Source organism: Pelodiscus sinensis, chromosome 1, assembly GCF_049634645.1.
Source record: "Pelodiscus sinensis isolate JC-2024 chromosome 1, ASM4963464v1, whole genome shotgun sequence".
NCBI classification, from domain to species: Eukaryota; Metazoa; Chordata; order Testudines; family Trionychidae; genus Pelodiscus; species Pelodiscus sinensis.
This window is the reverse complement of record NC_134711.1, coordinates 230294419-230315823: the sequence shown is the minus strand read 5'-3', so window position 1 is coordinate 230315823 and position 21405 is coordinate 230294419. Positions and strand designations below refer to the sequence as shown.

At 43.9% G+C, this 21405-nt stretch overlaps 2 protein-coding genes across 2 annotated transcripts; one reads left to right on the top strand and one right to left on the bottom strand.

Moving 5' to 3' along the window:
• Positions 1 to 1506: 1506 nt before the first annotated feature.
• PDCL3 (phosducin like 3) lies at positions 1507 to 16713 on the bottom strand. Its single transcript, XM_006113551.4, has 6 exons — positions 16434 to 16713; positions 13023 to 13155; positions 8124 to 8214; positions 7129 to 7272; positions 6095 to 6303; positions 1507 to 3191 (listed from the first exon to the last, which is right to left on the bottom strand). Exons 1-6 carry the CDS (start codon positions 16437 to 16439, stop codon positions 3049 to 3051), a joined length of 726 nt encoding a protein of 241 aa, XP_006113613.1. The 5' UTR covers positions 16440 to 16713; the 3' UTR covers positions 1507 to 3048.
• Positions 16714 to 18482: 1769 nt separating this feature from the next.
• LOC102459197 (histone H2A-like) lies at positions 18483 to 20918 on the top strand. Its single transcript, XM_006113550.4, has 2 exons — positions 18483 to 18619; positions 20329 to 20918. Exon 2 carries the CDS (start codon positions 20330 to 20332, stop codon positions 20765 to 20767), a length of 438 nt encoding a protein of 145 aa, XP_006113612.1. The 5' UTR covers positions 18483 to 18619; position 20329; the 3' UTR covers positions 20768 to 20918.
• The last annotated feature ends 487 nt before the right edge of the window (positions 20919 to 21405 follow it).

The window sequence follows — 21405 nt, the reverse complement described above, 5'->3', positions numbered from 1 at the left end:
TAGAACAATATTAGACATCAGGGATGGTCTAGATGGTACTGGGTCCTGCCATGAGGACAGGGACTGGACTCGACCTCTCGAGGTCCCTTCCAGTTCTAGTGTTCTATGATTCTATGGTTTTGTTTAAAGAAACCAGCCAGATGAGGTAATAGCTTGTAACAGATTAACTTCAGTTGGTGAGACAGTCTTTCAAGCTCTCAAAAGTTCATCTTCAGCCATGGAAAAGGGGTTTCCATTAAAATTACGTTCAGTTTAAAAGCCAATACAGCAGGTGTCAGCATTTTGTGCATGTCTGAGGAAGTAACCAAGAATGTTTAATTTCTGGCTCTACTCCTTTTAAGTCCATCCCACACAGTTAAGAAAGAATTGATTAGTTGAACATAAGATGACACCACTGGATAATCTGCAGCAGGAGCAGAGAACCCATAGGCCAGGTCCAGCCCTGGCTTACTTAGGTCCAGCCTATAGCGAGGCTTGGGGCTTCAAGCCGCATTCGCACTCCAGCCTCAGTCTCCGAGCCTTGGCACCTCCATCTGGTGTAGCTGGAATCCAAGGGGAGCTCAGGCAACTTGAGTTGTATGAGTAGGGGCCAGGTCAGGGGGCTTTTTTTTTTGGGGGGGGGGGGGGGAGGTGAGACAGGGAGTTGAGGTTTTTTCCTCCTCATTGGTATATGCCCTCAACCTGTTTCTGTGGGTCACCGCTTCCCCCCCCCCCCAAAAAAAGGTTCCCTACACCTGGCCCACAGGTGGCATTATGTACACTGCTCTTTTATTATGGTAAAACCCCTTTATCTGGCATACTGGGAAAGCAGGGGGTACCAGTAAATTAAAAATGGCAGTCAACTAAGAGGGAGGGATTTGGAAGGTGGGCCTGGGGCAGAGCATAAGGGCTGCACAGCACAGGTTCAGGAAGGGCTTAGGGTCTCATATGGGGGAGGGCAGGCACTCATCTCTCGCAGCCCCCACAAGTGGTTCCCCATCCCTGCTGCTCCTGGTGGAAGCACAGCCAGGTGGCTCTGCAGCAAGCAGGCACGCTGCCTCCAGCTGGCCAGGAACCACGGGGGGTGGCACCTGCAATGGGCCAAGAGCCACAGGGTCGGGGGAGGGGAGAGAGGAGGAGAAGAAGAGAAAGAGGATGGAGGAAGCCTGCCTAGCCACACCTTTGCCAGCAACAGCAGAGATAGGGAATGACTAGAGGGGAGTATCCCCGTGCAGGTTCCACACCAACTGCTCTACAAACTGGATTTTCTGTGCAGATCAGAAGTGCCAGTTTATTGAGCTCATCCATTGGTGCATTGCCACATAAAAAGGGTTTTAGTGTACTTCAAAAACTCTCATCCCAATTTCAAATATGATCACAACCAATATTTATATTGATGTATCAAGGCCTCTTCAATATGCACTGGAAGAATTTCTTCCCAACATACAGATCACTTCCACACTGTAGTATTGAGGTGTAAGAAAAATCCAGATATGCAAGAATAAAACAATCAAGTACACAGACAGGTATCAAACAGTCTGACTAGTATTTCAGTGCTTGTGTTAATAGAAGTTTGTTTACAGACAAGCTTAATATACAATTAAGTTTTTACGTTCAATCAGATGACAATGCTGACATTTTAAACAGAGCAATTAACTCAGAAGCTTCTAATCAAGTTTTCACAATACAAGGAGACCATACTGCTGTGGTGTCCAACCAGTTCTGAAGCAGTAGCCACTAGAGTGAACTAGCCCCATTATTCTGAAAATGTAAATAATATGGTGGCTACTACTATAGCCAAATAGCCACGAGACTAGCATGCTGGACACCACGGCCATACTCCACAGGTATTCATTGCTAGGTAGTATTGAGGCCAAGAGCAATCTTTGTTCACTATTTCTATTGCAGTAACACCAAAGGAACAGAGTCCCCTGAGTTAGACAGTGTTGATCCCCATAAGAAGGCAGTCTCTGCACCAAAAATCTTACAGACTAATATGTAATTTAATTAAAATAGCAGATCTTTAAGTTCCACTAATTCAAATAAAGGGGTCAAGTTAAAGCCATCCAGCTGAAATCTTCCAGAAGCTTATCTCAATATAACAAAGCTAAATGTTTTATACTTATTAAATGCTCAAATTCTATACTGTGCTTCCACAGACTCCATCAGCAACATAACAAAAGGTGTTTAGGTAAGCTTGTCAGCATAGTCATGTGCCACTTATTAGCATCCACATGTAGACAAATAAGACATGTAGGTAGACAGCAAGCCCAGTCTGAAACAGGCATGCAGCTTTCTTAAACTTCAGAATATATATAAATAATTAGGATGGCATTTTAATTTTTTCCCTCCTCCAAGGGCTTGCTATTTTAACAAGAAGTAGCTGTGGCAAATGCTGGAAGACAAAGTTTTTACTTTAATATAATAAAAAAGGCACCTCTTAACATCAAGTCCATTGTGAATGAGGCACCAGTTTGGTAGCAGCACTAAAGCATTATAGCGTTAGTCAAGTGAGTATTCTACAAGTTTATTAAATAGGTCAGAGACTGTTCTTTAGGCAAGTTTGCCTCTGTGCCCAAATGTGCGTCTTGATAAACAGCCTAACAAAAGGACTCTGAAGCCTTAACTTTACTGCAGCTGTTGAAATGCACCATTTATTGCAACTTATAAGATATTTACATGAATATATCTTAAGTTATTTAAAATCAGTGTATGATGTTCCATGCCATATAGTACTTAAACTTGTAGGTCTCTCTCTGTTGCAAAGATTTACCAAAACAAAAGAAAAAATGATCACTTTTCCTACTATGTCTATTTTTAAAAATGTGGAATAAGATTGATTGTGTCTCCATTTATAAAAGTATTTCAAACTGTCAGATTTTAAACAAAGTTGTAATAGATACAAAGCTGGAAATTGCTAGTAAAAGACTGCCATCTTGAAAAACTATTCTTCCTTAATTGAGGCATCAGTGGAAAGATTAAGGTGTGTCAGGTGGGTTTTGTCCAGTATATTGGATATGAACTTTGGTTGAAAACGTACTGCATCAACCTTAGATGATGGTAGAGGAATTAATCATCTTCAGAATCACTGTCCCTCCTTGTTGGAACAGAGCACCTAACTGAGGATATCAACTGGTCCTGGATCTGTTTCCTGGGGTTTTCCTCTAGATCTGTCTTGATGGCACCTGACTCTGAAATCTTCCACTCCAGTTCTACATGGAATTAAAAGAAAAGAGTGTCTCATAAGGATGGAGGAACAGAATATGCTCTTTCAGTCTCAGCCTTCTCTTTTCTGTAGCATACATAACCTTTTACTATATGAAACAGCCAGCATTTTACAGACCATATCTTTGCAGATTAAAATGTACAAGATGAAAGCATGTATGATATGGACCAATCAGTGGTACACTCCAGCTGCTGAAAATGTTGCTAGAGGGATAGAAGTTTCTTGAATTACTTAATGACCGAATGGTAAGAGACAAATAGATTACTTAATAGAAGGAAAAAATACAATTCCATTCACACATCAGAATTAGATAATTTTACAGAGAAACTTTAAAAATACAATTCATTCACTTCCCACATCCCTTGCGCTGATTAGTTCTTTCACAAGAGAAGGCTCTTCCTTCTGAGAGCAGGCCTTATTAGAGGCTCAAATTGGATGACTTCCTCAAAGTGGAAGAAAGTCAATACCACACATTCAGCAGACACCACTCTCCTAGCCCTGCTGGCAGTCCAATCATGAAAAACTGAATTCTGTTAAACAAAAAGGAAATGGGTATACCGCACATTCTCCTCAATCATTCAAAAATCACCCCCGAATCGTAAATCAAAAGAAGAAGAATTCAAAGAGTGCAATGGCCAGAAGTGATCCTTATGTGATAACTAACCTGAGGTGGTATAACACGTACCTCCAGGAACCTGAAAATCAGTTAATTTAAATTCAATTACTTTAAATGAAGGGATGCATGCATTAAGTATCCCTAAGCCTGACTTACAGAAGCTGGGCCTGGAAGACAGGGAATGGATCCCTTGATAAATATCCCTGTTCTGCAGGGGCCAGTGCCAGGTGCTTCAGAGGGAATGAACAGAAGACTGGATACTGGGCTAGATGAACCATTGGTCTGGACCCAATATGGCTGTCCTTATGCTTTTAGACATGGAGAGCTGATCATACTAGAACCTTTAATTATTTCTCACTTTGATGTACAGGCAGTCCCTGGGTTACGTACAAGATAGGGACTGTAGGTTTGTTCTTAAGTTGAATCTGTTTGTAAGTCGGAACTGGCGTCAGCCACTGCTGAAACTGATCAGTTTCAACTGCGGCTGAATCTGGACGCCAGTTCTGACTTACATACAGATTCAACTTAAGAAACCCAGGCGTCCCCAAGTCAGCTGTTGCTGAAACTGATCAGTGGCTGATTCCAGGAAGCCTGGGGCAGAGCAACTCTGCCTGGGGCTTCCTGTAGTCAGCGCTGGTCAGTTTCAGCAGCGGCTGACTTGGGGACGCCTGGGGCAGAGCAGCTGGGTGCTGCTGGGTACGTCCGGAGCGGCGCTGTGGGACCAACCCGGCAGCCCCCAGCTGCTCTACCCCAGGGGTAGACAAGAAAAGCCTGGTCTGCTGGGAGGGGGGGGGGGGGAGGCACTAGCTGCACCCCCCCCCCCCAGCAGACTAGGGAGACGGGGGTGGCGGGACCGCCCAAGTCCTCCACGGCTTTGCTCCGCCTCCCTGGTCTACTGACCTGGGAGACGCGGAGCAAAGCCGCAGAGCACGCCCGCAGGGGGACAGCTCAAGCGCGCCCGGGCTGTCCCGCTGCGGGCGTGCTCCAAGGCTTTGCTCCCCGTCTCCCTGCAGACCAGGGAGACGGGGAGCAGCTTTTCTTGCCCCGGAGGACGGGGGCGGCGGGACCGCGGCGCATCTGGGCGTCCCGCCGCTCCCGTCCTCTGGGGCGAGAAAAGCCCCGTTCGTAACTGCGGACCCGACATAAGTCGGATCCGCGTAACTCAGGGACTGCCTGTAAAATTAGCCAGGCTCTACATTTAGATTTAGTTGTTCCCAAAGCCATGCTCTCATTAGTGAATTTTCCATTGGAAAGCCAGGACCACTTACCGTAGAGAACTACACGGAAAATGTAAAAAGTGTTAGTTAAACCAGGACTATGGTTAGTGAAATCTATTTGCATCCTTCTACAAAATAGGTAAGTGATATAGCTCAGTACAGCACTTGAAACACAAATTATTGGTGGTGTATTTCTCTAGCACCCTCAAATTCATTTTAGGTTACAGGGCAGAACCATTGGGAAATTTAACAATATCATTTTAATTACAAGAAAATTCCCTATTGAATCAGGCTAAAAGCTTTCATTCCATTTCCAACACATGGGAAGTTTAGTTTTATGGCTGACATCCTTGATGCACCATTTAAAAGTTTTGTTCCCCTTCCCTCTACTTTCAAAGAAATGCTTTTGCAGACAAGCTTAAAGAACATTCATAAGACTAGAAAACATGGTGCTGAAACACCTTGTCAGACCTCACGTACAGAACATATGACATGCTTATCAAACATCTGCGTCAAGTCTGTTAAAAGGTTCAGCAACGTTGGTGGCCTGTGCTTAGATTATTTGCAGCAGGACTACATTGAATCCTGGCCTCAGAATCACATGAGTTTATAACACTTCCTCTTGGAGCCCAGACTCTGACACTGTTTCAGAAAGGAGAGACGCATCCTGGTTACTGCCAGAGATGCAGCAGAGCTGGGAAAGGGGGAGATAGAGGGTCAGGCAGCACATCTTCAGGCTTTCAGCAACAGCGGGGGGCAGGGTCACACTCACTCACTCACTCACTCATATATTCCAGGTACAACCAACTATGGAGGGAAGAAACAAGATACAGTTTTTATATATATATTTTTTTTGTTTTAAATATACTGTTGAGTCAGAAAATATACACAAGAAATGTAAATAATTGTGACACTTCTATTATATTTTTTTGCCCTGTCACTAATTCCCAGCCTCTGCATTTCAAGATCAGTGCAAACATAACATACGGAAGATTAGTTAAACAGGTTACAGACATTTTATTTTTCCTATATAAGATACCAGATACAGCCACTTACCATCTCGTGTCAGGTTCATGCCACCAAACACTAGAGGCCCAACAAACTGGGCCTTGATATCTCCTTCAAAATATATGAAAATTGTTGGCAGGTTCCTATCAGGGTAATTGGGTATGCAGGTTGTAGAAATGGCTTTGATAAATTTAACATCTGGGAACTTCCTCGCAAGTCCACTTAAATGTTGATTTATCAAGGTACAGAGGGGAATTCTGTTAAAAGAAAAACAGGTCAAAAGAAGAACTAAGAAACAGAATATCAAGAGTAGTCCTCCACAAGGAAAGCTAGAAATATCAACCTATTGAACAGTATTTATGTATTAGAATTTATAAAACAATTTCAGGATATTACTACAGTGCTCATCACCCCAGTATAAGATTAGAATAATTCGTTACAGTAGTTCAACTAAGATTTTCCACTCTATTATAGGGAAAAAAAAGTGTACAAGATTCCTTTTTTAGCTTAGAATAGTGACAGAAATGGTAACATGAGGTGAAAACAGAAGAATCAAACTTGTATTTGTATTAAGAAGATGAAGTAAAATATTGTGTACTACGAAGAATTGATAGCATGTAAATTATATTAAAGATAATGAACACAAGCAAGCTTTTTAATCATTTTTACAACACATTTATTTGCAAAGTAGTGAAAACTACTTTTGCTTCCTTGAAAAGCTATTTTGTAACATCAGTGGAGTTGAGTGCTTTACTTGCCCACATTTTGTGCAGCAAGAGAAGACGGGCCACATAATTGCATCAGATAGAGAAGGAGGCTGGTGATCTTGAGGGCATAGCTTCAAGTGCATTTATATAAAAAAGGATTATGCCTGCCCCCAGATTTTCTCTGTGATTAGGATCCAGTGTACTTTGGTTGTAAGTGTTAAGTGTAACAAGTGTGTTTCTTCTTAATTTTAACTGACAGAAATCTGGAATTAATCCTTTAGTGTCCATAACACAGTTATGCACTTGTCTAAAGGTATTATCATTGTTCATTAATAGTTTCTGAAAATGCTGAGTGTTTAAAAACAGCATACTTACCCTTGTTTGTAAAGATGCAGGATTACCCATATACCCTTGCCAGCTTTGGTGACTTCTTGAACATAATCCTGTCCTGAAATCTCTAGAATTTCCCCAAATTTGTTCTTTATTTGAAGTGCTTTCCATTCTGCTATCCTTTGCTGTCTACACAACAAGGAGGGTAAAGATGGGTGAAGATAAATTGAGCAGGTTTGAAAACAGATGCACTTATATAACAGAACAATGATTAGACAATCAAAGTCACAGGTTTTGAAGTAGAGAGGAATGATAGAAGTCTCTAAACACCAGGATAGTGAAGGAGTGTTTACACAGGTTCACGTTTAAATAGAAGAGCAGTCTAAACCCAATTAAATTATTGTATCATAGTAGAGTAAAGTCATAATATTCAACTTCAGACTCAGTGCATAAAATATATCTTGTTCCTGAGATAGAGGTAAATAGGTAAATAGCTAAAAATACGTAGGGACAAGTTCTCCACTATCCTGCACGTTGAACAGTCATTTGTATCTATACAAAATAATACCAAGTCTGAATGACAGGTGTTTTTTTTTTTTACTCCCACACTATAGACTTATAACTGATTGTTCAAGAAAAACATGATAGAGATTCAGACCATAATCTCTCTGCCTCAGTTTCACTAAGGCAAAATTTTTTAGAAGTCTCCAATATTTTAGGTGCTAAACTCAAGATCTGATTTGCAGAGGTGTTTTGCACCCATTGACTTTAACATGGGTTATGGGTCAAGAGTACCTATGAAAAGATGAATCCTAAATAGGGTATCTAAGATGTAGACCCAAGTGGATTAGTAACAATAGTATGCAGTCTTTTCAACCAGGGTACAAACCACAGGTCTTCTAACTCCCGGTTTTGGGTCCTATTAAGCACACCTTTCTCCCCTTTTCTTCAGAAAAATGAAAATCCAATTGCACTGTATTAGTGTGTAAGGACGTAACCACGATAGTTTCATTTAGGCAGTTCTGCAAGCTGGCTCTCACCTGTACATTTTGACAGCTTGCTCGTCTTCCTCATTAAACTCATCTTCATTTTCTTCTAGCTCTTCCAAAGTCATGTCTTCGTATGTTTTCACTAGAAGGGGAGTAACATAGGGTTAGCAATATTCCAAGGAAGATTAGCCTGTGCAAGTTCTTTTTTTTCCCCCCTGCTGTTTTTCTAAGTTATTGAACAACACAATAAGACTACTTACAATGATTTGAGAAGGGAGTTCAGAAATCCTTAAATTCAGCATTTTGAACAGGCAGAGGGATGCTTGGTGCTTTATAAGCACTCCTCTCCCCAGATTTACTACACTGTAACCTCAGTACTCTGCAGGGTCTCTGATTCACGAAGACCCAGGATACAGACCCTGTCAGGGGAAGAAGGAAGCAGCTTTGCGCACTGCTGCTCCTCCAGCTGGGAGAAAAGCAGTGCAGAGGCACACTCAGCTGAAGGCTTTACCATGCTGCTCCCATAGTGGTGGGGGGTATTGGCTGTAAGTGGCAGGGGATGTCAAGCGACAGGTAAGCACTCCATTCTCATCCCCCTCATTCCCTCTCTGACTCAGTGAAATTTTAATCTGGCAAATCCGGTTTCCCAGGAATGCCAGATTAAAGAGGTTCACACGTATTGTAAATATCTGGGACGTAACTGCAAATACTTGAGCTTGATCCCTTCTAAACATCAGTTCATGTTGCTTATCCTGTGATCCCAGTGAACAAATACACATTGCATTAAGATTAAGGTCTCAACTAGGGATGTTAAGTAACAATTAATTTGCTAGTCGAGTAGTCAATGGAATTTCCATCCACTACTGGTCTAGTTGATAAGAACTTCTGCATTCTGCTTTTGAAATGTACAAGAGCCCCAGCAGGAACTCTTGTGCATTTCAAAGTTGGAACACTGCGTGAAGCCCAAGGCCAGTGGTAATTCCCGCTGACTCTGGGCTCCATGTGGGTGCTTCCGCTTTGAAATGCGCACGAGCCCTCACTGGGGATTCTTGTACATTTCAAAGCTGGCACACTGGGCTCCCCACAGCATTCAAAACAGCAGCAACGGATGAAGCGGCTGACCCCAGGCTCCTTGAGTAGCTGCTGCTTTTAAAGTGCTCCCCTTCCCTCCCCTTGCCACTTTTGATCGAGGCAACAAGGGAGGGGAGGGAGGCGGAGCGACTAGTCGACTATCCGATATGCATTTGCTTATTGGATAGTCGGCTAGTCCTTTACATCACTAGTCCCAACAACATACAGTAAACTTTTGATAATACAGCACCTTTAGGACCCAGGGGGTGCCAGATTATCAGATATGCCTGATTCTCGGAAGGGGGGGCTACAAGGGGTCTGGGGTAGGGTGGGGGAGATGCCACCCCAGACCCCTCATAGCTCCCCCTTCCGATAATCCGCTCTGCCCCAGGCGTCCCCGATTCAGCTGCTGCTGGTCCGTTTCAGCAGTGGCTGAATCGGGGACACCTGCAGCAGAGCAGCTGGAGTGCTGCCGGGTTGGTCCGGTAGCGCCGCTCCTTGGCGCTGCGAGACCAACCTGGCAGCACCCCAGCTGCTCTTGGGGACACTTGGGACAGAGCAGCTGGAGTGCTGCCGGGTTGGTCCCGCAGCGCCACTGGGCGGTGCTACGGGACCAACCCAGCAGCACCCCAGCTGCTATGCCCCAGGTGCCCCTATTCAGCCTCTGCTGAAACTGACCAGCAGCTGATTCCGGGAAGCCCGGGTCAGAGCAGCTGGGGTGCTGCCAGGTTGGTCCAGTAGCACCGCTCCTCCGCACTGCGGGACCAACCCGGCAGCACTCCGGTTGCTCTGCTCCAGGTGTCCCCCAAGAGCAGCTGGGGTGTTGCGGGTTGGTCCCGCAGCCCCAAGGGGCAGTGCTATGGGACCAACCTGGCAGCACTCCAGCTGCTCTGCCTCCAGCTTCCCCGATTCAGCTGCTGGTCAGTTTCAGCAGTGGCTGAACTGGAGAAGCCGGGTGAAGAGCAGCTCCAATTGTCTGGCTGCCCCAGCACTTCCGGGTTCCTGATGGTGCCGGACCATCAGGAGTGCCGGAGCATTGGATGCCAGACTAATGGAGATTTACTATATTCAAGTAATGAAATTCAGGATTACATTCACCAGCCTCACACCATCATCAACCCTATTCCCTTGCCTCTCCCCCACCGTTAACTGACTACTTTACAAATTCATAACTATAGCCAAGCTAAAACTTACTTTAGACAATGATATCCATGTCTTTTGCAAAGGAATAAGCAAAGTTGTAAGTCCAGAGAAGAAGATGGCATCACGAAATGGGCCACCCAAATACCGGAGAGAATCTGCTGTCATCCAGAAACAAAACCATCACTCCAACTATGCTCCCTTACCAGTCAGCTTCCACCCCACACTCAAACTCAGACAACGTATCATCAAACTACAACCCATGCTCTAGAGTCTATGGGGACCCCATGCTGACAAATCTTTTCTGCCCCTCCTCTTCTGGCCTCCAAACAACCCCCCCCCCCCACCACCACCACCTCCAAGCTCATCAGAAGGAACTCCTTGCATACAAGGGCATGCCAACTCAAAGCAGCACTAGATTCTGCTGGAACAGATACATCTGCAGCTTTTGCAACTCCACTGCTAAACAATCACCACTCTCCAAAGCATATCTTTCAAGAGCCAGGAATCCTCCACATGCCCATCACACTATGAGGTGTACCTCATCCAGTGCATTAAATATCCCAATAGCAACTACACGGATAAAACTAGATAATCACTATGCTTTCAAATGAACTCACTCAGGGAAGCGATAAAAAAGATCACCCTATCATCTGTGGGTGGGCATTTTCCCCAAAGCAATCACTATCTGACCTATTCATTCATAACCTCAAAGGAAACTAGCCCAAGTTTCAAAAGATGAGCTTGGGATCTTAAATTTAGCAATGTTATGAAAATCACAGAATGAACAGACACATTGGATTTATAGCTTCTTATAACATGTAGCCCCCTAGCCTGTCATGACTAGAGAGGTGTTAACAGGCCACTCTGCCTTGAATAGTCCCTTAGAATAAGTGTTAACCAATCTGTTCCACCTGCTCTGAGTCCCTTTCCCAGAAGAGCTCTGAGTGTGTCTGGAAAGCTTCTGTCTCTCACACTAACAGAAGTTGGTCCAATAAAAAAAAATTAAAGAAACAAGGAGAATTAGGTAATGTCCTGGGACTGACATGGCTACAACTATGCTACATACAACAATGGAAGATATCAAATTTTGCCATCTGAAATGACAACTCCACAACATGATGAAAAAAGAAGCATAACAACAATATTTATTTCCTGAACAAATGCAAGAAACAAAACAGAGATGAATCTGTTATAGAAGAGGGTAGGGAAGGTTCTCTGGCTTGCAGTATGCGTCAGGTCAGACTAGATCACGATAGCACCTCCTAGCCTTAAAGTCTAGGAGTGTTCAAAGAATACCTCACAAGGCATATTTTGTACAATGACTATTACAAAAGTGTGCAGGGAGTGAATTCACAGTGCTTAGCGTCAAAACCATGTGTGAACACATAAATCAATGGAAATTTTTTCCATAGAAAGCTAGCCTGCTCACAATGCTTGCTAAACCCCCTCTGTCTGCCACAGCTGGATTGTAGCCTCCCCTCCTACCTGTGCTGCAGCAGGAGGGGGACTCCTGTGGCCAGATGGGGGCTGGACCATGGGGCCTGCCCCAGGATTGGGGCTGGGGACAGGTTGCTGTGGCCAGATGGGGGCTGGGCTCTGATTGGGGCCCTGCTGGTCAAGCTTCATTTTAAATCAAGTAAAATATTATGTCCAACAAAAAGGCTTTCAACATCATCTTTATTTATGGTAGGGGAGGGGAACCTTTTGGGGTCGGGGACCACACAACTGAGAAGGAAAAAGCGCCTCTCCAAAGACCCCCTCACTGATGTGGCCCCCAACTGAAACATCTCACTCCTCTGGTGCTCCAGCCCCACGGGTAGGGGAGAGAAGACTGAGGTTCAAGGTCTCAGGCCAGATTAACTCTTCTGGAGTTCCAGGGTTAGTGGATTTGTGGGGCCTACTAAGCTCCAGGGTGGAGCCAAAAATGAGGGGTTCAGTGTGTAGGACAGAGCTGCTAGTGAGTGGGATACAGATGGGGGTGCAGGATCTGGGCAGGAGGTGCGATGCAGGAGGGGGTGAGGATGCAAGGTGGGGTGCAGGACCAGGCTGGGAGTAGGGTGTCTGGCCAGAATACCGGGGGGGAAGGGAGAAGGGGGAGACTGCGCAGCTGAGGACGCAGGTGGAGGGACAAAGATGATGTAACTCTGTCGTCCCGCAGGAAAAATGTGTGCGCACACAGAGAGAGAGAGAGAGAGAGATCAAATTTTAAACATAATCAAAGAAAGAAAATTGCTGCTTGAAAACTTACTAGAGTCAAAAATCCAGAGTTATATTTGTTGCAAATAGACAGCAAAAACCATGAATGACTTGTTGATTTACTTATTTACTTTGCATATTTTGATGTGATGTTAATAATTTATTTTTTAACAGTTCACAAAGCTTTAGCTTTACTGGCGGTGACATTGAGATTATATTACAAAATAATCGTCTGACACCCTACCCCCCCACAAATAATTTCCTAGAATTGTGAACATTTAAAATCTATTTTAAGAACCTAAAAAAAAAGTTTAAAAACGATCAGTAATAGCTGCCAAAGTTGTAAACAAAATGTAATTCTACCAATTCTGCTATGTTATTTATGTTTTAATATAATATGGCTCTACTTTTGGTATCCTGAATTAAAGGAGAAAAAGTTTGTTTCTCATTTAGAGACTTTAAAAAAGTAACTGGACATGCTAATATAGAAATGGCTCAGGATTTTAGTTTTCAGTGACCTGTTCTTGCCTGATCACTCACCAACAGATTTTTGCCGGAGGACCTGCTGTTCCTGCTCCTCTGCTGCATTCTCGTCCTCTTTTAGTTTTTCCTTTGGAGGGAGGATGCCCTTCTTACGCAAAATGTCATTCCATTCGGTATCTGCATTGGGGTCCTAAAACAGAACAAAACAGAGGATGTGCACCTTAAACTGAATGAACACTTCTACCACTTCCACAACTGGAGTAATTTTATTGTATGGGCAATGGAGAGCACACACAGAATCTCCTGCTGATGGGATTTTTATACACCTTAAGCAGAGGATAGTGCCCTGCAAAGAAACTGATTCCTTGCTCCACTCTCTTCTGTTCTCTCTCAAAACCCTACAGAAGAGCTTCTGAGAGTTCTCAAAAAAAGGAGAATGCTGCAGCGGAGTCTGTAACTTCCTTAATTGGGGCAGGAAAATGAGAAGATCTGAGTCATCATGAGGGCAGGTAAAGACGAAGCAGAGCAGGGTGTCTATCCAAGGTTTTTTTTTTTTTTTTTTTTTTAAAGCAAAAGCAAAGATGACAGAGGTTACAGGATTGGTGACCTCCTTATGGGCACAACTAGCTAGGAAAACAAAAAGAAAAACCATTTTTTCTACTAGGAAAGTTTTCACCAATGGAAAGCTGCAAATGGCAGCCCCCAAATTCATTCCTGCCATACTGGCTTTTTCGACCCAAAGAAGTTGCTTAGAATACATTTAAAAACCAATTTTGTTAAAATTGCACCAGTTTGTGAAAACGTACTTATGATTTGAGCTCAACCCAAATCACTACAGAATCAAGTTTACCTAAATCTACATAATCATCTTGGACTAAAACAGGATATTGTACTGATTTAATAAACACAGTTAGATAAAATGTGTATGTAGACATGGACTAATGTAAGATCCAGAATGTACTAGGTTTGGGATTCAAACAACACAGAAGTAGTAGGCTCTTACGTCACTTCCTTCCAGGAAGAAACTTTTTAAAAAGTGTTCTTCCAGGTTTCATTGTTTATGGGCAACATTTAGATGTAATGCATAAGATAGTAAAACAAACTGTTGAAAAAGTTAACAAAAATATTTTAAAATAAATTGTAAAAAAAAAAATACTGTTTTGAATAAATGCACATATACAGCCACCCCTAACCACAAACAAAGTGATTTTGTATGCCTCTCAGGACAAGGCACAGGAAAGCTGAACAGAGGTCAGACACATAAAACATACTGCCATCATGGAAGCATAACAACATTGTGGGAGTCAGAGGAGTTGACTTGGGTTTTCTTTACTTTGAGATTTAGAGACATCTGCTCCTCACATGGACCTGAAAGAGTGGTGGGTAATTAAGGCAACAAACTGGGACCGAGGACGTACAGGTTCACTTAGTGGCTCTGCCACGGACTCCTTGTTCCCTAGCTCAAGCTTATAAATAGGGCTACTATTCCTTACTTTGTTAATACAAAAATTGCTCAGATACTTATGTGTTTCCCATCATTACAGTATCTACATGGATTACTTGGGTGACTAATGCAAGATTTACTTCTATGGGTTAAACCTCTCTAGACCGGCACTTTTGGGTCCAGGAATATCTGTGGTTTGGGATGATTTTATTTAGCCAGATGTCTACTTATCATGGATGCAGCCAAGTTTCATGCGGTCCCCTAAAGTTTGTTTATAGCAACCAGTCCTGGCCCTCAGTGCTCTGTGCTGTTATTTAGCTCTAATTTATCCCTAAATATCTTCTAAGACCCCAATAAGCAGTGGAAGTGTTGGTAGTGCTGCTAGACAATATTGACCTCCCATGGTTCGGCAAATTCTCTGGTCCCAAGAATGCCAGATTAGAGGTTCAATCTGTATAAACTTTACAGGCAATATAGGGCCCATCAATCTTCCAAAGCTATCATTCTCACTCAGATCAACAGCACTGTAATTTCCAATTGCAAGAACAAATTTTAGTGACAAGTGTCACTAAAGGCAGAAATTGGTCAAAAAAATGTGTAGTATTGGTGACCACTCATATTTCAGACTAAGAACACAATATCCCTTTCCTGACAACAAGTCCTTTCTGGCAGACAATGGCTTACAAGACATCAAAATAAAGACAAAGCATGTTGCCAGTTTATGTCAAGCAACCATTTACATGTTCATATCTTCTGAATGAGCACAGGCAGAATTGTGCCTGCCCCCTTATTTTAAAACACTAAGTATCATAGGATTGTTTGGAGTAAGACCACTTAAGTCAATTAAATTAGGCTTTATTTTGAGGCAGTGTTGGGATTTTTCACTTGTAATATAAATATAAATGCAGTCATGACTGCTTACAGATATTTGAGGCCCTGGTACATCCTGTTTAAGGAATCCCACCCCCTCCCACTCACTTTAGATCAGTGGTTCCAAAACTTTACGCCATCACGTTCCCTTTTTGATTTTTGAGAAACATTCACGCCCTCCTCCCTCTCAATAAGAGCAAAACTTGTTGAGAAAAAAAGAAAAGAACTTACTGAGGCTGAAAAACAAAAATAGCAGCAAAACTTGCTATTGAAAGGGGCATGGGGGGGGGGGCTGGGTCACCTCATGCCCCCCCCCCCCCTGGAGTTTGGGAACCCATGCTTTAGATGTTACAAGTATTTTAGGGTCTGCAGAGTTTAGGGCCTGGTAGAACTGCCCCCCCTTCAGCTCTGATTGTGGGAGGAGTTATTTTAAGGCAACCAGATGTCCCATTTTTATAGGGCCCATCTCCTGACGTTCGTGTCCCACTTAAAAAAAACCCCACACTTTCTCTCTAGGTACTCTACGTGTGTTGATATCCAGAACTGAAGATTCGGGCGACAAGCAGAGCCACAGGAGTGTCCGGGGACAGGCGTGATAAGGGTGCGCAGTAATAGCATTTATTGGACCAATTGTTTAGTGGTGGAAGAGCCAAGCCTGGGAGCCACCAAGTGCCCTTCTCCCGGATTGCTGCCCCACAACCTGCTACTCCCCAACAGCGCTTGGCCCAGGGACAGATGTCACGTGTCTCTCCAAGGTCCTGGCTCGGGGGGGAGGGTGGTTCCCCACCCCCACGCTGCAGCCCCGCCCTGACGACAGCTACTCGCGATGCAAGAGGCGCGCCCAGACCAAGCGGAAGGGGAAAGGCGGCGGCGGCTTTTTCCCTTTATATGGGAAGCTCCGCAGTGCAACACTGTAACCCGAGAAGCGCCCGGCGAGCCAGCCGCGCGCTCCTTATGTGGCTATGGGCGGCCGGCCAGCTCCCCGCTCCCGAGCCCGGCTCCTCCTGGCAGCTCCCGGGCGAGCCCCGCGCAACAGGCCCGGGAGGGGCCGCGCTGCATCGGGGCCGGGGGGACACACGCTCCCCCGTCTGCAGCCGGGGGGCTTTACCCGCCCTTCCCCGGCCGCCGCCGCCTGCCTCCCGGGGCCTCCTCACCTGCATGTTGGCCCTGACACTGCAGCAGCGGCGCCGCCGGGCAAGGTCCCCCCTGCAGCGCCCGGAGCCCACGTGCCGCCGGCTGCGGGGCGAGTCCCTCCCTCTGCGTCTGGGGCAGCGCCGCCGCCTTCCGGAGCAGCCTTATTCGGCAGCGGGGCCGCCCAGCGCCCTTCCCCTCTGCGCTCCTGGGAGCTGGCGGTGGGGGGCGCCCGGGGAGCGGGGACTAATCCTCTCGCGTGCACTAGTGACACGTGCGAGAGCGGCCGCGTCTCCTCTCTCAGGCCTGGGTTTTGCTCGACTGAGCATTGCACAGCTCTCCCGGCGCTCAGGCGGTGCCCCCACCCCAGGCCCGTCACTGAGTCCTGTCGGAGCGCGACAGCGTCTGGCGAGCTCAGGCTGTCCGTCACTATTAACCCCTCCCCCCCTTGAATTTTCCCAAAATCATCCATCATCATTTCCTCATTCAGAGAGTCTTGGAACCAAAGCGGTGGGAGGGTGTGGGGGAGATAGCTAGCTCTTCCCTTCACAGATGAAGGGGAACGGATCACAGTACTAAGAATTGGTGTTTGTTTTAAGTGCAAGGGATCATACCTTCAACAAGCCCGTTCTTGCACAAGAAAAACTACAGTAAAGCTTAAGAACACAGGGCTTTTTGCACAAGAGTTATTCCTCTCCCCATGAGGAATAAGCCTTTTTGAGCAAGAGCTCTCGTGCAAAAAGGCATGTGTAAACAGGCAACAGCGGTTTCTTGCACAAAAAAGCCCTATGGCTAAAATGGCCATCAGAGCTTTTTTGTGTAAGAGTGTCCACACTGCCATGGACACTCTTGCCCAAAAGCACATCTCTTGTGCAAAAGCACATGGCAGTGTAGATACGCTCTTGCGCAAGAACTTATTGCGCAAAAACTCTTGTGCAAAAAGTTCTTGTGCAAGAAGCCTGAAGTGCAGACATAGCCTCGGGCTTTGTCTATACTGCGCTGTTTTGTGCAAGAAATATGCAAATGAGGCAAAACGTGAAATATTGCCATGCTTCATTTACATAATTAATGAGTAGCCACTTTTTTGCAGGAGGATTTTGCACAAAAAAACCCTCTTGCGCAAGATCCGTTCTTCCGCATGTTTTCAGGAAAAACAGCTCTTGTGCAAGAGGAGGTTTTTGCACAAAATCGAGCCATGTAGACTGCGCAAAAAGTGGCCACTCATTAATTATGCAAATGAGGCACTGTGATATTCAACACTTCACCTCATTTGCATATTTCTTTTGCAAAACAGCGCAGTATAGACATAGCCTTAGATTAACACATAATCCTGAAATCAACATCTCCCATACTCTTTCATAGGCTGCTCTCTACTTAGTGTGCTGGCTTTTGTCTATCCCATTCAGTGTCACCCATCTCTCCCTATAGAGCTTAGGCACCTACTTCAGACTCTGTAGGCCCTAGGATTTTCAAGGTGCCTATAAGTGAGGGAGTGTAAAACCACTTTGTGCAACTCAGCAAGAGACCTTAGGTATGCTGATTGACCTGCAAGTTTAATAACTCTAATGACAAATGGATTATTGGAATTATTAATATTTGAAATTATTAGTGTGAGAAATCACCAAGCACAAATGTAACCACCAATTTCTTTATTCAATCCAAAGTCCAAATAGTACATTATTATAGTTGCTCTAAACATGCCTAAATAATCAATTTATTGTATCCAAACAATAACTAAGCATTTGATCAATTTGATTACAATCAAGCTAAATCCAAGGGTGTTTAAACCCATATTGGCCAGCTTCAGCATAGTCAGGCAGGTATTAGCAAGGAATCCTTTAAGAGTTTACTTTTTATACCATTTCACAAACAAGTAGTGTCATTGCCAATTATTGACTTTAACTGAAAACCAACTGGAGATAGTCCACCCATATTTCCAGTATTAATCTGGTTAAGACAAGAGAAACTTCCTCCACTTCTCAGGTGTTTGTAATAGATTTCTTTCTTTTTCCCGGTAATAAAGCTTACTCTTTTGGGGGCATGAATGACTCATTAATAAGCCATGTGGTCACCTGATCTAGAATAACAGCTGCTAATAAAATGGCTACCCTTGAGAGGTTAAAAAGAAGGCAGTTAGCTTCTATTAGAAGAATTTGCAGGTTAGAGGTGGTAACAAGCTTGGGCTACAATATAGAAAGATTTATTGAAGGTAATGGGAATTGTCTTGTTTTTTAGTTAATGTATACCTGAAAAGTAAAAATATTACATTACAGGGAAAGCATTGTTTTTTTTTTTGGGGGGGGGGGAATAATAATATTGGGATGCATGTAAGGTAGAATGTTTTTTATGCATATCTATGTAGGTACTAAGGTTCTTCTGGATTCTATATATGACAAAGTAGAACTATTTAGTTTTTCTTTTTAGCCTAATAAATATGTATCTCTGTGTGTGTGTGTGTGAGATCACACACAACTATGAAACCTAGATTTAAGATCAGTTGTCTTTTTAACCCTGTATCCTACCTTCCCTAAGTACTAGACAGAAGAGCTTTAGTAGCTCTATTAAGTTGACCTCAGAATGCTATAACCTCGAATAACTATAGTGAAAGCTAGTTACATCAATATCTACTGAGAAGGCAAAAACTGTGATTAGTAACACCTGCTTACATTTGTGGTTTGATAAAAATAAGTCTTATAGTGGCTCCAACACCATAAAATAGTAAGAGCTAGGAGTCATAACATTATCTATAAACTTGATCTTCTATTCTAGGATTCCTGATCTTTATTTAGGTGGGTTTTTTTTTTTAAAAAAAACCTCCCTTATTAAGCCTAGAGGCATCTTCCTTTAGTGGGTGTTTCCCACAAAACTCTCCCTCTCTGTAGCTTTTCCAGAGTAGTATTTAAGAACATGTTCTTTAGTAGTTGTAAGAATTCTTTGCACTTGAAAGTGGCTAGTCACACTACTTGTCTCTTGAGAATAAACTTGGTTGCTCCAAACCAGAAAATAAGCTTAAAAAATCCTGTGGTTACAGGAGAACCAACTATCTCTTAGCTATTTTCTGATAGCTTTATTTATATACAGTAAAAATAATTTGAACTAATTATATAAAACCTGCTCTCTTAACTATGAATAGAGTAGATGGTGACCTGGATCTTCTTTTGGCAAAAAGAACCAAAACTACAGTTTCTGAGCATACTATTTTTGACTAATTGTCTTGCAAATTTAAGGTAGGCATGCATGGCAGAAATCTACTTTACCAAATAGTAAACCATCTATTATGAAGCAGATGACTTAGAGCTCATGACTAGTTGTGAGCTGTAATTCAAACCTAAATCTATTAGGCTATGTCTACACTGGTGGCTTCTTGCACAAGAACACGTCCATGATGCCATATGCAAGCTGTGCTGTTGCACAAGTACCCATGGCAGTGTGGACGCTGTCTTCATCAAGAAAGCTCTGATGGCAATTTTAGCTATAGGGCTTTCTTGCACAAGAAATCCCTGCTGAGTGTCCACGCTGCCCTCTTGCGCAAGAGGTCCTGCTCAAGAGGGCTTACACCTCATAAAAAAGAACATAGCGCTTGTGCAAGAAGCCCTCTCTTATCACGCCGTACTGTAAATTTCCTTGCACAAGAGCTGGCGGGCAGTGTGGATGCTCTGCAGATTCTTGCACAAGAATGGCTGTACTTGCACAAGAAGCCACGAGTGTAAATATAGCCTTAGGAATTTGTAGGGTTTTTTGATTGTGTGGTGGTTCCTCCCCCAACTCAAAGTAGCGACCCAATCTCTGTATTGGAGCAGGAGGCTATATGTAACCCTGCTACCATTTTGACACCTGTTACATAGCTGGAACTCAAGCGCTGGAATGGTGTCACAATGCCCTGACTAACATAGTTCTGCTTCTGTGGTTTGATATTAGAATGTCTGGGCGGGGAAAGAAAAATGTGGTGGCTGCAAAACCTGCACTTCCGTCAAGAAAAAGTAAGACAGCAAGGGCTGGCCTGCAATTCCCTGTGGGACGTATCCACCGGCTTCTCAAAAGAGGGAACTATGCTGAGAGAATAGGGGCTGGAGCTCCTGTTTACCTGGCGGCCGTACTGGAGTATCTGACAGCTGAGATACTGGAACTGTCAGGAAATGCTGCCCGTGAAAACAAGAAAAGCAGGATTGGGCCACGGCACATCCAGCTGGCTGTGCGGAATGATGAAGAGCTAAACAAGCTGTTTGCGGATGTGACCATTGCTGAAGGAGGAGTTATGCCCAACATTATTTCCCAGCTTCTTCCCAAGAAAACACTTAGAGATCCTCTAGAAAGTGGGGATCCTGCTGCTTCCCAGGAAGAATCCAGTAATTATTGACCGCCTTTGTTTGTGTGGGTTTCTGTACTTGCTGACTAGTGACTCTTGTTTGTCCATTCTCCTATATATGTTAACACTGCTAAATAAGACTCTGGTAACCATTTTAATGTTTGTCTTTTTTAAAAATATTTAATAAACTTTCTAGAATTCAGCAATTGACTCAGTCTGTTTCCCTTCAAGGAGTTGGGAGTATTAATCCTTTCTCCAGGAAATGTCTAGAATGCACCTGTTAAACATGCTTCTCTAGCACTCATCAAAACCAGCATAAGAGGGGAGTTAGCAGTACCCCAGGCCCTGCATGGGGCTCAAACATCACATTAAACCTCCAGAAAGAAGAATGGAGGGAGAAAACAGATCTTTTACCTAAAGATGCAATGCAGGTGAGCAGATTAATTTCCCTTCCTCCCTCCCCAGAAGAGAAAGACCTCTGCTTCTATGTGCTAAAATAATAAATCTGTTTTCATGTATGAACTTGTAATGGAGTTAAGTACAGAACCTTCAACAGTTATGCGCATAGACTGGATTATTATTCACTGACCAGCTAAAAGTCACTGATATATTGAATGGTTCAGCAACAGGTAGTTCTCTCTGCCTCTTCAGGGACACTGTCCAGAAAGGAAGGATACCATCAGTGCTGA